Here is a 14,950-nt window from a genome sequence, read left to right as displayed (position 1 = left end):
CACAGCATAATGGTGTGTCCGAACGTTGTAATCGTACTTTATTGGATATGGTGCGATCTATGATGTCTCTTACCGAATTACGACTATCATTTTGGGGTTATGCATTAAAGACAACTTCATTCACGTTAAATAGGGCACCATCTAAATCCGTTGAGATGACACCGTATGAACTATGGTTTGGCAAGAAACCAAAGTTGTCGTTTCTTAAAGTTTGGGGTTGCGATGCTTATGTGAATAAGTTTAAAACTGATAAGCTCGAACCCAAATTAGAGTAGTGCGTCTTCATAGGATACCCAAAAGAAACTGTTGGGTACACCTTCTATCACAGATCCGAAGGCAAGATATTTTGTTGCTAAGAATGGATCCTTTCTAGAGAAGGAGTTTCTCTCGAAAGAAGTGAGTGGGAGGAAAGTAGAACTTGATGGGGTAATTGTACCTTCTCCTGAATTGGAAAGTAGTTCATCACAGAAATCAGTTCCATTGATTTCTACACCAATCAGTGAGGAAGCTAATGATGATGATCATGAAACTTCAGATCAAGTTACTACCGAACCTCGTAGGTCAATCAGAGTACGGTCCGCACCAGAGTGGTACGGTAATCCTATTCTGTAAGTCATGTTACTAGACCATGACGAACCTACGAACTATGAGGAAGCGATGATGAGCCCAGATTTCGCAAAATGGCTTGAGGCCATGAAATCTGAGATGGGATCCATGTATGAGAACAAAGTATGGACTTTGATTGACTTGCCCGATGATCGGTGAGTCATTGAGAATAAATGGATCTTCAAGAGGAAGACGAACGATGATAGTAGTGTTACTATCTACAAAGCTTGAATTGTCGCAAAACGTTTTCGACAAGATCAAGGTGTTGACTACGATGAGATTTTCTCACTCGTATCGATGCTTAAAAGTCTGTCTGAATCATGTTAGCAGTTGCCGCATTTTATGAAATCTGACAAATGGATGTCAAAACTGCATTCCTTAATGAATTTCTTAAAGAAGAATTGTATATGATGCAACCAGAAGGTTTTGTCAATCCTAAAGGTGCTAACAAAGTGAGCAAGCTCCAGCAATCCATCTATGGACTGGTGCAAGCATCTCGGAGTTGGAATATATGCTTTGATAAAGTGATCAAAGCATATTGTTTTATACAGACTTGCGGTGAAGACTGTATTTACAAGAAAGTGAGTGGGAGCACTACAACATTTCTGATAAGTATATGTGAATGACATATTGTTGATCGGAAATAATGTAGAATTTTCTGGAAAGCATAAAGGAGTATTTGAAAGGAGTTTTTCAAAGAAAGACCTCGGTGAAGCTACTTACATATTGAGCATCAAGATAGATCAAGACGCTTGATATATTTTCAATGAGTACATACCTTGACAAGGTTTTGAAGTAGTTCAAAATAGAATAGTCAAAGAAGAAGTTCTTGCCTGTGTTGCAAGGTGTGAAGTTGAGTAAAGACTCAAAACCCGACCACAGCAGAAAATAGAAAGAGAATGAAAAGTCATTCCCTATGCCTCAGTCATAGATTCTATAAAATATGCTATGCTGTGTACCAGACCTATTGTGTACCTTACCATAAGATTGGCAAGAGGGTACAATAGTGATCCAGGAGTGGATCACTAGACAGCGGTCAAAAATATCCTTAGTGGAATAAGGAAATGTTTCTCGGTTATGGAGGTGACAAAGAGTTCGTCGTAAAGAGTTACGTCGATGCAAGCTTTGACACTGATCTGGATGACTCTAAGTCTCGATCTAGATACATATTAAAAGTGGGAGCAATTAGCTAGAGTAGCTCCATGCAAAGCATTGTAGACATAGAAAATTTGCAAAATACATACAGCTCTGAATGTGGCAGACCCGTTGACTAAATTTCTCTCACAAGCAAAACATTATCACTCTTTGGGTGTTGATCACATAGCGATGTGAACTAGATTATCGACTCTAGTAAACCCTTTGGGTGTTAGTCACATAGAGATGTGAACTAATCACATAAAGATGTGAACTATTCGTGTTAAATCACATGGCGATGTGAACTGGATTATTGACTCTAGTGCAAGTGGGAGACTGAAGGAAATATGCCCTAGAGGCAATAATAAAGTTGTTATTTATATTTTCTTATATCATGATAAATGTTTATTATTCATGCTAGAATTGTATTAACCCGAAACTTAGTACATGTGTGAAATGCATAAACAAACAGAGTGTCACTAGTATGTCTCTACTTGACTAGCTCGTTAATCAAAGATAGTTAAGTTTCCTAGCCATGGACAAAGAGTTGTCATTCGATAAGCGGGATCACATCATTAGAGAATGATGTGATTGACTTGACCCATCCGTTAGCACGATGATCGTTACAGTTTCATTGCTCAGACTATAAGATTATGCAACTCCCGAATACCGGAGGAACACCTTGTGTGCTATCAAACATCACAACGTAATTGGGTGATTATAAAGATGTTCTACAGGTGTCTCCGATGGTGTTTGTTGAGTTGGCATAGATCAAGATTAGGATTCGTCACTCCGAGTATCGAGAGGTATCTATGGGCCCTCTCGGTAATGCACATCACTATAAGCCTTGCAAGCAATGTGACTAATGAGTTAGTTACGGGATGATGCATTACGGAATGAGTAAAGAGACTTGCCGGTAACGAGATTGAACTAGGTATTGAGATACCGACGATCGAATCTCGGGCAAGTAACATACCGATGACAAAGGGAACAATGTATATCGTTATACGGTTTGACCGATAAAGATCTTTGTAGAATATGTAGGAACCAATATGAGCATCCAGGTTCCTCTATTGGCTATTGACTGGAGATGAGTCTCGGTCATGTCTACATAGTTCTCGAACCCGTAGGATCCACACGCTTAACGTTCTGTGATGATTTGTATTATGAGTTATGTGATTTGGTGATCGAAGTTTGTTCGGAGACCCAGATGAGATCAGGGACATGACGAGGAGTCTCGAAATGGTCGAGAAGTTGTGACGTTGACGGTGACTTATGTTGTCAGCTCCGAGAGCTACGGATGCACACATGTGAAGGGATCATGAAGTTGCTTCGACATCGCAGTGGTCATGGTACTCCCTGCCACCACTCCTTTCGTGGTCTACGTTGTGATGGTCTCAAAGGGATTGAGTCTCATTAGCGTAAGATGGGTGGCTCTCGTACCAAGAGTTTTCATGGACCTAACCTAGTTTTGAAATGCGAAATGGGATATAGAGGGAAGGGGGTCCAGGGAGCGAGACACAAAGAACTCAAATAGGAATAGGACAATGGGATTATAGTTCTTGGATCCTCTTTTTGTGGTGTAAGGTTCGTGCAATGTAATTTAAGTATGCCTCCTCACTTAGCCAAGGGATAGCCGACTCCATTGCATACACTCTTGCAAAAGCCCTTGCGGCCCATGGGTCATAGCTACACATTTTATCCTTCTAGCCGACATCATTTGGTTAGTGATGTAGTAATGATGGTCATTTTTAACATAAAGATATATTTATGATGGTCATGACATATTTGGCTAGAGTTCACAAATTTAAAACGAGAAGAAGAAATCCAAACTTGTGCAAAGTTATACTTAGTCGTCGACACTTATTTTGGGTTGGAGAAAGTATATTGGATCGGAGGAGTAATCTCTTTGAAATGGGAAATGCATTGCGCATACGAGCAGCGAAGGTTTGTGCTGAGCGTTGACGTAGGGAAGTCTAATTATACAGCTCTACAAGGGCGCACCTGAAAAAGTATTTTTCTTAAGCCAAAAAATAATAAAGAGAAACACATTTCACACGCGGAGAGCCAACAACCAATTCCCCAATTCGCCTCCTCGCGTGCGGTTTGATCTGTTTCAAGGTTCCGCGAGAACGCAGCGCTAATCCGGCGTCGAATCCGATGGCGGCCAGCGCCGGCAGCAAGATCCGCAACGCCAAACTGGTGCGAATTCTTATCTCTAGTGATCCGCCGCAGCCATTGACCACCGAATCGCCCGGGCTGGATCTTGATCGCTACTACCTAGTAGAAGTATCTGACTAGTTTTTGGTGTGATGTCTCGTGGTGGTGCTCCCGATCACTTGTCGAGTGCACAATTGATGATGGTGTCGCTGCTGTTACGACGGCTAATAATATCATGTAGTAAGATTAATAGATTATGTTTGCTGGGGAATTCTCCAGTAGAAGATGTTGTTCTGCGCCAGTAGCCACACTTTCTTTTTCAGTCTCTGTTAGCTTGGAGTATTAGTAACTCTTGTCTTTGGGGGTGCAAAATGTATGTGAAGATATGCTCATTAATTTCTCTTTTCTTGACTTCAATGTTTCACAAGCAAGGTGATTTTGAGATCATAAATGTTTCCCAGTTCTTATCTAAATTCCATTTTGATGGTCAGTTTTACGGCAAATTGCTAACTTACGTTCCGAGTACTATTTTTTTAGTGTGAAACATATTGATTTTGCGCTGTTAGAATCTCGTGGGCTGTGAAATGCCAATGTTTTACTATGCTCGGATTTTTCAGGTTCTTCTTGGCGATGTGGGTGCTGGGAAATCCAGCCTGGTGCTTCGGTTTGTAAAAGGACAATTTGTTGAATTCCAGGCAAGTCGGCTGATACGCTCCTTTTGTTGAACATAATATATCTGTAGGTTTTGTTCTGAAAATGATCATTGTATTGGTCTATTTGTCTTCAGGAATCGACAATTGGAGCGGCTTTCTTCTCTCAAACATTGGCTGTTAATGACGAGACTGTGAAGTTTGAAATTTGGGATACTGCTGGGCAGGAGAGGTATCACAGCTTGGCCCCCATGTACTACAGGGGTGCTGCCGCAGCCATAGTTGTCTATGACATCTCGAACCAGGTTAGTAAAATGGAATTGGTTTACCTGTTCCGGTGATAAAATAATAGGTCTCGATGACAGTCTCCTATTATTTGCATGTTAGTTGCTTTGGCGAATGAACAATGGTTATGAATCCTTACAGAAGTACGTTTAGTTGTGAGTTCAATTGGGGAATTAAAAGGGAACCAAGAATAATTGTAGCAGGGGCAGTAAAGTCAGGCAAGGTAGTAGTCTCCAGATGGCGTGATTTAGTTCTCAGGCACTTGGGTAAAATCTGACAACTTGGTTTCTTCAGTCACTAATCTGTTCCAAGAGAAAGAGAGATAGTGAAACTATGGAGAAGAGAAAACATTATTCAAGTAGACCTGCACTTGCTTACCTTGTATTGCAAAAGAGTGTGTATGCCTGTGAGAACTGCAGGGTGCCGTACTTCATAACAGTAAAAATGTGACAGGGGCTACGATTTTGTATGGATGACACCATAAATGAAGTTACAAAATTTTGTGATGGTTAAGTTTGTTGTTTACTTGCCAGCAATGAGTGGGTCTTGGTGAGAACATGGTAGAAATATCTAGTTTTGCTTCCATGCATTCTCTGAAAGTTTTGAGCTTTTAACACACTTAAGTACTAGTGCATTTAACTGGTTACTAGTGGTTGATCCATGTGGAATACCTTGGATGGTTTATATTCCTTTGTTGCACATGAGGTTAACAATCCATAGTTAATGCCTTAACGGGCATTGATAATACTTAGTTGACGACTAATACACGGTATTCCTCAAAATAGTTCTCGACTATGGATGTATGTTTGCTGTGGTGCTGTTTCAACGAGTTTTTAGTTATCATGGAACCTCTTCTGTTTTAGCATGTTCGCACCACATATGCACTTTGTGTTTGCTGCTTCATGTTGTAATTCTATTATGTGCTTGAAAAAGCATTAACTTAATCTAGAAGCAGTATAGCTACCGCTAAGTGCAGGGATGATCCCATTAAGATATCATGTAACTTTTAATATTTTTACCTTCAGGCATCCTTCACCCGAGCAAAGAAATGGGTTCAAGAACTTCAAGCTCAAGGTACTCCACTTTATCATTTGAAGACATGTCATGCCTGATGTTTGATCATGTCTGGTCAGTAACTGTATGACTAACCAGCTCCTCAAATAGTTAGCTTGTACGAAATCCATTTCGTAAGTGCTCTGTGTTTCTGGATTTGATGATAAGACTAATATGCAGTTTGAGTCACTTTAGGTTTGTGTTTTCCACATGTTTATGAAATTAAGCTGCATTTTATTTGGTCTGCACACTTTGTTTTGTTTACACTTCTATTTTGGCTACAAAGATCATCATGTTTAAGTTATTATAAATTTCCACTTATACTCACATTTGACTTCTTTGCTCATTTCACGTTTGTGATTTTGGATCTTTTCTGAAAATATTTGCGCTTTTGGATCTGATTAATGGTAGTATAAATACCAATAGTTAACAGAATCAGGCCATGTGAAAGGTTTTGTCGCTTGTTAATACAGACATATTAATTTAACCTTTTCATTGTTGTAGGAAACCAGAATACAGTAGTGGCTCTTGCTGGCAACAAAGCTGATTTGCTTGAGGCGAGGGAGGTTCAAATAGAGGTATGTAGTCCATTTTCTTGCTGGTTGCTTTCAACCTTCCCAGTCTAGTATTGTACTATGTTTCACTGTTCTATTTCACCGATGTTTAATTTTCTGCCATTGAAAATAGATATGGTGTTGTCAACTAGTAATTCAAATAATCTTCCTTTCATACTATAATATGCACCGTCAGCATCACATCATATCATTCTTATTTCTGTTTATTTGGGGTTCAACAGTTGTACACAGAAAATCTCTCTGTGAGCACATTAAATCCACCTTGTATTTTAATCTGTTTAGTTGTAACATTTACACAGAACCTTATAATTTGAAGGCAAATACTTGATATTACACTTTCACATTGTATTTAGTTTTCACAACTTCCTACTGTGGAGCATCTTGATGCACATATCTGCGTTCTTTCCTGAAGACGGTATTACCATCATATAGTCTTTTGTGCCTTGCTTGCTTTAGTTACAGGGAATTTTACACATTTGCCAAGACAATCAAAAGTAATGTATTTATGTTTCCTGCAGCATCTAAGGCCTCCTTTGGTTTGTAGGATTTTTGTAGGAATTCTATAGGATAGGATTTGCAAAGGAAAAATTCCTTTGAAGCCCTTTGGTTTGTAGGAATTGATTCCTATTCCTATGTAGGATAGGAATCAATCCTTCACGTTTTGGAGGAAAAAAACATTAGCCTAGACTCAATGGAAAAAATCCTATCCTATGCACCAAATGACATCTCTTTCTCTATAGGAATTGACATGCATGTCATCTCACTTCCTATGATTTTCCTATTCCTATAAGGCTTCTTTTGGTTCATAGGATAGGATTATCATAGGAATAGGAATTTTGTAGGAAATGAGATGGCATGTATCTCAAATCCTATGAGTAGGAATAGGAAACGAGATGTCATTTGGTTGACATCAAAGGAATTTTTCCATTGAGTCTAGGCTCATTTTTATTTTCCTATGAAATGTGGAGGATAGGAACAAATCCTATGTAGGAATAGGAATCTATTCCTATGAACCAAAGGGCTCTAAAGGAAAAAATCCTATAAGAATCCTATCCTCTAAAATTCCTATGAAATTCCTCCAAACCAAAGGAGGCCTAAAATTCCTATCCTATGAACCAAAGAAGGCCTAAACATTTTTTAAGAAATTAAAGACGGCCAGGATACCATTATTTACTACTATCAGCACGTTCATGCTATCTGTTTTTCTGTAGTTTTGATGAAATTGTTTTGGTAGTAGTAAATATGGTGGTACTCCTACCAACCATTTCAAATGATAAGGCACACTCCCTAAATTGCATACTGAAGGGCATGAATGTTTTCTGCTGTGATTCAGAAAACAAGGCGCAGAAAGAAATTAGCACTAGTTTTGACAAAAATAACCCTGAGTCCACAGCCCTTTCCCCCTCTAATCATGTGCCGGCTTAATTACCTTGTGCACTAACAGCCCAACGTCCTTGAATCCAACTAGGAAAATTAAGTACAGCCCAGCGATTAATTAGGGGCAAGATTGGAAAGAAATCTAACGGAAGGGAGTATGATTTTTTCCAACTCTTTTTACAGTATTAGGCGCGCATATGAGAATTTATTGGTGTTTCTCGTTTTTTCCACTTATCACTTCTCGAGCATTTGTAAGCTATGCTCTCACTGACTAGCAGGGAATATTAAGTTATGACAAGTATAGCTTGGTCATTTTCACATCTCTCTTTTCATGATTTGTACAGCTCATTTTGCCCAACCTGGAGGGGATTAAACTAGCCAGGCTGAGCTATTATTGGAAAAAGCAAAACTCCGTGTTTAGTTTGGTATCAAAGCCTCACGTTCGACAGGCAGTTGGTTGTCCCTCACGTAGCACCAGCTTGCTTGCCCGCGCAAGAGAGCTGATTTGGCTCTCTGCACTGTCAAGAATTTATTGGCAGTTAAGGGCAACCATGCCAAGGAAAGCAAGAGTGTTCATCTCCCTACCAAATGTCTCCTCTTTGCCCAAAAAACGTCTCCTCCTTGCCGAGCAAGGCTATAACTAATTTTTCCTAAGTTCCAAACGCACCCTTAATTTTTATGCTTACTCGGGGTCTTACAATTTGAAGGGGAGCCTTGGCGCAGTGGTAAAGCTGCTGCCTTGTGACCATGAGGTCACGGGTTCAAGTCCTGGAAACAGCCTCTTACAGAAATGTAGGGAAAGGCTGCGTATTATAGACCCAAAGTGGTCGGACCCTTCCCCGGACCCTGCGCAAGCGGGAGCTACATGCACCGGGCTGCCCTACTCGGGGTCTTACAATTTGCAACAGAGGGAGTATGGAAGCAGGAAGTATGAAGTTATGACAAGAGAATGTGCTACTTCATGTTGCTTGCATCATTTGGTTTACTTGATGTGGGTGTTTTTTTATCAGCTCAGGTAGCTGTTCTATATTTATGTGTGACATGAGGTTCATTTACTGCAGGAAGCCAAGACGTATGCGCAGGAGAATGGCCTCTTCTTCATGGAAACATCTGCTAAAACTGCAACCAATGTGAATGACATATTTTATGAGATTGGTGAGTCCACTTTCTACGGGCTGTTGGTTTCTGGACCGAAAATCTCTAAGCCGCAGTGCAGTCCACCGTTACCTTGCTCCACCTTTTGCCCCTTAACATAAGACTTTTGTCTTCTTTTTTTACGTGTTTGCATTGATGTTATATGATTAGATGCTAATGTTTCATCGATTCCCATTGCAGCGAAGAGATTGCTGCAAGGGCAGGCAGCGCAGAACCCACAGGCGGCGGGGATGGTTCTCTCCCAGAGACCCAATGAGAGAGTGGTCAGCGCGGCTTCGTGCTGCTCCTCCTGAAGCATCGTATATTTGGTCACATTCGTCGTCTGAGAAATTTTGGGAGAGGAATCTCGACAAACTATCCTGAAAGCGCCTCTTGCTCCTGTGCCTTATCTGACATACTCTTAAGCGCTACCGTGCCCACCTGTCTTTTCTTTTTCGTTCATGTGTTTGTCATGTAAATGCCCATACTAGAATGCCGCTGCAGATATCTTAAGTGAGAGTTACCTCCAAAGTGGTTGATTGTGTCCCCCAGTAATTGTTGCTCCTAAGTTTGATGTTCAGATAGTATGCAACAGGTTATTCAACAGAGAATACAGCTGCATCGTGTGTGTAGGAATTTTATATTAGTTGATGGGGTCAGTTTGGAGATGGTTTGCAGAAAATTTCAACCAAATTTTGCAGCAAAGAGCGAATATAGCAAAATTTGACCAGGAAACAGGTAATGTGCAGGGGAATGCAACAACCATGGACACAAATCTACCCATTTTTACACATCCCAGGAATAACAACAGCTTATATATAATATCTCAAATTAGATTATCAAATTTAGTATGAATAAGAGATGCAATGGAATTATCTCCTGGCCTGGTATACACAGATTGCAGGATTGGAATAGGAACTTCAGTACAGTGCCAAACTGGCCAGGAAATCCCAGCTCATGGAAAATAGCGCGATTTAGCCTAATCTAACTTGTTTGCTAGTATTTTACATATTCACTTTCCCTAGTTACGCCGATATGTTCATAACTTTGCACATCAAGGTCTCAAGCAGCACTGCAGGAACACCAACCAAGTTGGCGTTGTACTTCCGGTCTGCAAAGCCTAATTCATATATTCATAACTTTACATATTCAAGTCACACGCAGTGCAGCACGGCAGGAACACCCAGTTATGTTGCACTTCTGGTCCGCAAAGCCTACTCCGATTACGACCATTTCGACAGTGTTTTCATTACCCCTTTCAAAATCTTCGTAAACCACATTGCGTTCATGACAAAGAGCACCGACGGCACGGTCAGTGTCAGGTAATAACCAAATGCGTGCATCTTCATTATCTGTTGTGAAATCAATTGAAAAGCAGGTAAAATTGTGTCAGATGGCATATGGATGTTGTGTACTAAGGAAAACTGAATTAGCGCATTTCAATGAAGATCTCTAGTACCTGGCTGTAGTGCAAATAGATGTGGTAAAATACATACAGGAACAAAAATATCCTTGCCACCTGAAAGAAGTAGACCAATGCTATGATAAAAAGAAAAGATCGCACCACCAAATACTAGTGCAAGAACCCTACTAGTATAACAACCAAGCAGTGAAGTTACTTTGTCAATGCAACTATATGACTGCATGAGGTTACTCACAAATTATGAATGTAAAGCAGTTCTTCAATTTCTACTGATCTGATCCCTTTATTATACTGGTTTACTGAATTTCATGATTTTTCTTTGTTTACAGAACATTCAAGACAGTTCAAAGAAATACTCACCAGCCATACAACAAATATCAAAATACCATTAATCAGGTAGGCGCTCGACTTCTTCAATCCAGCGGTGTCAAGGAACCTTAAAACAAAGAACAATGCATTTCAATCAACACTACATGAGAAATTATTTCAGAGAAAAGTTGAAATTCATTCACTTGTTTACCATCTCATGTTGATTTCAGGGGTGGTTGTTTCTGAAATAAGAATCATGTATGTGTAAAACTGCCCCTCCCCTGACAACATTGTGTAGGCTATTGCAACCAGAGAAAGAGTATGATGGAGTACCTGAAACGGAAACACACAACCATAAGCAGTTGCTTGTCACAAACAAGTTAGCAAATATCTAGACCGTTGACAAATAATAATATTTTGAACCGAATCGTTGCCAAATTATAGCATGGAATTATTTCAAGTATAATCAGATTGAAGTTAAATCTAGTTCACTAACGAATTGCATATATGTAAGATTTGGTCACCTACATATTCCATTCCACCAAGGGAAGGAAACAACCAGAAGATCATTGCAAGATCAGTGATGAAGTAACCCACAGAAACCTGTAAAGCACACAGCCAGGACACACATGTGAACTGAGCAATGAAACAAAAGTCCAGCTTGAAAAGTATAAACTTTAGTGACCAATCATAATACATGTTAAGAGGGTTAGCCAGTACCCCTAATGCAGAGGTGGAGATGATCGAACTGCGGAATGTAATAGGCCCATTAAGGCGATCAGAGAAAAGATCTGTAGATGCAACAAGATATACTGATACTGCTGCGATAAAGATCGCATGTGCACTGGACATACCCCTGAAACAGGTATAATTGGTTGTCAGTTTGCCGCTATGAAATCTGTGAAAAGAAAATATCATGACTGGAGCAACATATATGTACTAGCTAGCTGTAAGACTGACCTGTTGTTCCATTCAACACGCTGTATTTTTGTCAAAGAAGAATAGCCCTTGAAGTAGAATGAGCTCAATATCCGTGTGAGGTCATAAGCCTACAGGATAAAACATAGCCTTTTATCACAGGAAGAAACTAGAAATATGCTCATGAATGATTGAGAACTGGTTTGTGAAGTCAAAAGTGGTTGGCGCTAGTGTAAATTGATATAGACAGCAGCCAGCAGATACTGATGTAAAGTAAATCGTGCCACATTTAAAAGTTCTGAGATTAACGAAGATGGAAAAATATGGTTGAAGGTTGAGTCACAACTCACAATCCCAAGTTTTTTCTTGTTCTATGTCCTTAATGAACAAAAGGAACAGAAGTTGATTCAACTTGGCAGATATTTTCTGGATTTAATGGTGTTTAAACTTTCGTAAACTTATTAAAACACAAAGTTAAGATTGCAATAACATCAAGAATATGTGTAGCGAAGGGGAAAATTAGTACTATGTTCAACAGCACATTAACTGGACCTCTGTAAAAAGGAAGTACTTACTAAGAATTAATTTTTGTGTGCACAGTTAAGACCATTAGTTCTGTTATAACAGACCAGTATCTATCTAGTCCTATTTGTGGTAACTAGCCTGCCATACATAAGTACTGGACGCTCCAGTGTTATTCCTTGGGGCTGGTGTAAACAAAACTCTTGAGTATAACCGATGTTCTCATGGTTACAATCATCATCAGCTCTAACTTGGAAACCACAAGGATGGATGAAATTAGTACCATCTTGCAGAGGAAAACGCCGATGAGCACGGAGGTGTAGGGGACGAGCGGGTCGGCGAGCAGGTAGTCCCTCATCATCGCCTGCGCTTGGTTGCTGTAGGCCGCCATCGCCATCCTCGCGGATCAAAACGCCTGCGTCGTCACAGAACACACGCTGAGAAGATGAACCTGCATTCATTCGTTCATTCAGAGAACAACATCCCACGGAACACCACGAGCGGATCTCGCCACGCGCTGCCTCCAACACGCGCTGCTGCTAGTACTAGTACACGGCCTGCTATGATGATCATCGCGCGAAGCTATCCATCCCCATTGGCGTCTCCCCTGTGGCCCGGTCGAGAAGGCGGAGGCCCCAATCCGATCAGACGCGCTCCTGGCAAATCGACGGTGATCGAAGCATGGCTCACGGCCTCCGTGGCTGCGACTCTGTGAGCGAGCGCATTGGCGAGCTCGGTGCTTGCCGGAATAAATCGGCAGCGCGGGCGGATCTCCATTCGCGGGAGCACCACGCGCGGAGATAATGCAGCCGCACGCTACCAAACGGCCAAAAGAACGCACACCGCACCATCAATCAAAGGGGGGGAAAGCAAACAGAAGCTCCACCGAGGAGACCCTGCCCCCAAGAACAAGAGCAAGAGCAAGAAACCCCACCGCCGAAAGCAGCAGCAGCAGGCGGAGGAAGCCAGCCAAATCCAAACCGCAGGAGGAGCCGCGGAAGCGCGAGATCCGGGCGAGAGGAGGCGGTCAACAGACCAAGAAAGGGCCAGGACAGGAGCCAAGAAACGATCCGCACCTCTTGCAGGGGAGGAGCCGCGCGGGGGGAGGGAGGGAGGGAGGGAGGGAGCCCTACTACACGCGCGCCGCGGGGACGGGGACGGGGGGGAGGCTCCGCTCCATTGCTTGCTGTCCTCCCGGTGAGCTGGGGCGGCGCTGTCCGGGGCTGGCGGCGAGCACGAGAGCTGGTGGGGGAGAGGAGGAGCAGAGCGAAGACTACTCCTACGTTGCTTGAAGAAGGAAAAGCTCGGTGCCACCATCCACCCATCCATCCGCCCCTTTTTGCCTCATTTGCAACCACCGCATTGAATACTGATTTGGTGCGATAAACCGTCGCGTCGACCAGTAGTTTAGCAAGTGAGATCGAGCTGGCTTCGTGATCGTGCGGGGCAGGAGAGGGGGGAAAGCTGACTGATTGCTAATCATTGTGTGTGTGGCACGCCGCAAAGCGCGGCGGTGGGAGGGGCGAAAGGGTCATTTTCACATACCGCATTTGGAGCTAGGTTTTCGTGAGACCGCCGGCCATAAAAAATTTACATGTTCGCATAACACATAATCCCCGCATTTTGAGCTAAATTTTCGTAAATCCACCAGGGTTTTTCCCATGTTCACATCGAGGGCATCACACAAGCCACTGATTGATTGTCTGGTAGATATAAGTTGAGGCGGCCCGTGCTCATCTGATCGGCGCGAATCAGTTGTCGGTGTCGCCTTGGCGCCAAATCCCCGTGTCGTTCGGCTGGACCGTTAAGGTGGGTTTAGGGTCCACCCTCACCGGTCCTCGCTCCGCTCTATCACACACTCTTGTTCTGCCATTAACCGCTACGTGATTACCGCTAGTGTACCACTCGTGGGTAGCTAGCTATAGGTGGTGTTGCGCGGGCCGTACGACGTGCCCGTGCGTGCCGTGGCGTGCAACGCAGTCTCGGTTATCGGTTGCTTCGTCAGCTGCTGCCGTCCGTGGTGGCGCATTGAGAGCCGCCGGCGGGCGAGCACGGCGCGCAAACCTAGGTCATGGACTGGAGACTCGGCTCGCCCGCCTCGCCGGACTCGCACGCTCGCGTCCAACCGTCCGCCATGATGGCGTAGCCTAGGACGGTAGGAGTCGCGGTCGATGCTGCATCCTAGGTCCGACTCTAGACCCGCATCCACTGTTGGCTGGAAAGAAAAGGGCACCGCCACCGCCACTGCGGGGTCCACGGCTCAACTCGCCTGGGAAGTATAAATAAATAAATAAATATAAACGTTCCAATCGTCAGAAGCAACCCGTTCACCTCCACGGAGATGCTGCCCACCCAACAAACAGTTCCTCCTTGCTGGGAACGGTCCCAACATCCGAGCTACTAGGTAGTAGTACTGGTGTTTTTTTTCTTTTCTCGCTAAATGTAGCAGCGCTAACTGCCACACGTGTGGCAGTTAGGTGAGTCGGCCCGCACGTCCTGTTCGGTGCGGGGACTAACCCGCCCGCACGACGGCGTCCGGGCGCACGAGCTACGACCCGCACGTCCGGTGTGTGGCGCGAACGCCCACACGTTCGGGCGGCACATCCCGCTACCCGCACAACCCGAACGCGCGCTCGACGCCTCGACCTACCGATGAACCCTATCGCATCAGATCTACATCGTCTCCTACCTCCCGATCCCATCGCGTGCCTTCTCTGGTTGCCATGGCAACCAGACTAGATCTGTAGCGGCACCCACCCCCCCTCCATCCTACACCAACCCCTTGACACCACCACTCATACACC

General features: G+C 43.2%; 2 protein-coding genes across 4 annotated transcripts; one reads left to right on the top strand and one right to left on the bottom strand.

Moving 5' to 3' along the window:
* Positions 1–3,786: 3,786 nt before the first annotated feature.
* On the top strand, positions 3,787–9,620 carry LOC119287113 (ras-related protein Rab5A-like). Its single transcript, XM_037566628.1, has 7 exons — positions 3,787–3,942; positions 4,518–4,595; positions 4,688–4,855; positions 5,861–5,909; positions 6,393–6,466; positions 8,902–8,995; positions 9,176–9,620. Exons 1-7 carry the CDS (start codon positions 3,901–3,903, stop codon positions 9,286–9,288), a joined length of 618 nt encoding a protein of 205 aa, XP_037422525.1. The 5' UTR covers positions 3,787–3,900; the 3' UTR covers positions 9,289–9,620.
* Positions 9,621–9,773: 153 nt separating this feature from the next.
* LOC119287112 (TLC domain-containing protein 4-like) lies at positions 9,774–13,478 on the bottom strand. 3 transcript variants are annotated; one of them, XM_037566626.1, is made up of 9 exons: positions 13,223–13,478; positions 12,430–12,561; positions 11,667–11,755; positions 11,427–11,562; positions 11,235–11,309; positions 10,918–11,039; positions 10,758–10,833; positions 10,434–10,493; positions 9,774–10,326 (listed from the first exon to the last, which is right to left on the bottom strand). In XM_037566626.1, exons 2-9 carry the CDS (start codon positions 12,541–12,543, stop codon positions 10,198–10,200), a joined length of 801 nt encoding a protein of 266 aa, XP_037422523.1. In that variant the 5' UTR covers positions 12,544–12,561; positions 13,223–13,478; the 3' UTR covers positions 9,774–10,197. The 3 variants fall into 3 exon arrangements, with proteins under 3 accessions (XP_037422523.1, XP_037422522.1, XP_037422524.1); XM_037566625.1 differs by having other exon boundaries at positions 13,280–13,478; XM_037566627.1 differs by lacking the exon at positions 13,223–13,478 and having other exon boundaries at positions 12,430–13,055.
* Between the last annotated feature and the right edge of the window lie 1,472 nt (positions 13,479–14,950).

The sequence above is a fragment of the Triticum dicoccoides genome, chromosome 4A (assembly GCF_002162155.2).
Source record: "Triticum dicoccoides isolate Atlit2015 ecotype Zavitan chromosome 4A, WEW_v2.0, whole genome shotgun sequence".
NCBI lineage: Eukaryota > Viridiplantae > Streptophyta > Magnoliopsida > Poales > Poaceae > Triticum > Triticum dicoccoides.
The sequence above is the reverse complement of the archived record's forward strand: the minus strand, read 5'-3'. Positions and strand labels throughout refer to the sequence as shown.

What these genes read in the sequence shown, in the direction of transcription:
- LOC119287112 (XM_037566626.1), bottom strand. Translation starts at nt 12,543, where the DNA reads ATGGCGATGGCGGCCTACAGCAACCAAGCGCAGGCGATGATGAGGGAC. An exon ending in GCGTTTTCCTCTGCAAGATG is followed by an intron (nt 11,756 to 12,429) that starts GTACTAATTTCA and finishes TTTATCCTGTAG; the next exon opens with GCTTATGACCTCACACGGAT. An exon ending in CCTGAAATCAACATGAGATG is followed by an intron (nt 10,834 to 10,917) that starts GTAAACAAGTGA and finishes CTTTGTTTTAAG; the next exon opens with GTTCCTTGACACCGCTGGAT.
- LOC119287113 (XM_037566628.1), top strand. Translation starts at nt 3,901, where the DNA reads ATGGCGGCCAGCGCCGGCAGCAAGATCCGCAACGCCAAACTG. An exon ending in CGAGGGAGGTTCAAATAGAG is followed by an intron (nt 6,467 to 8,901) that starts GTATGTAGTCCA and finishes CATTTACTGCAG; the next exon opens with GAAGCCAAGACGTATGCGCA. An exon ending in TGACATATTTTATGAGATTG is followed by an intron (nt 8,996 to 9,175) that starts GTGAGTCCACTT and finishes TTCCCATTGCAG; the next exon opens with CGAAGAGATTGCTGCAAGGG.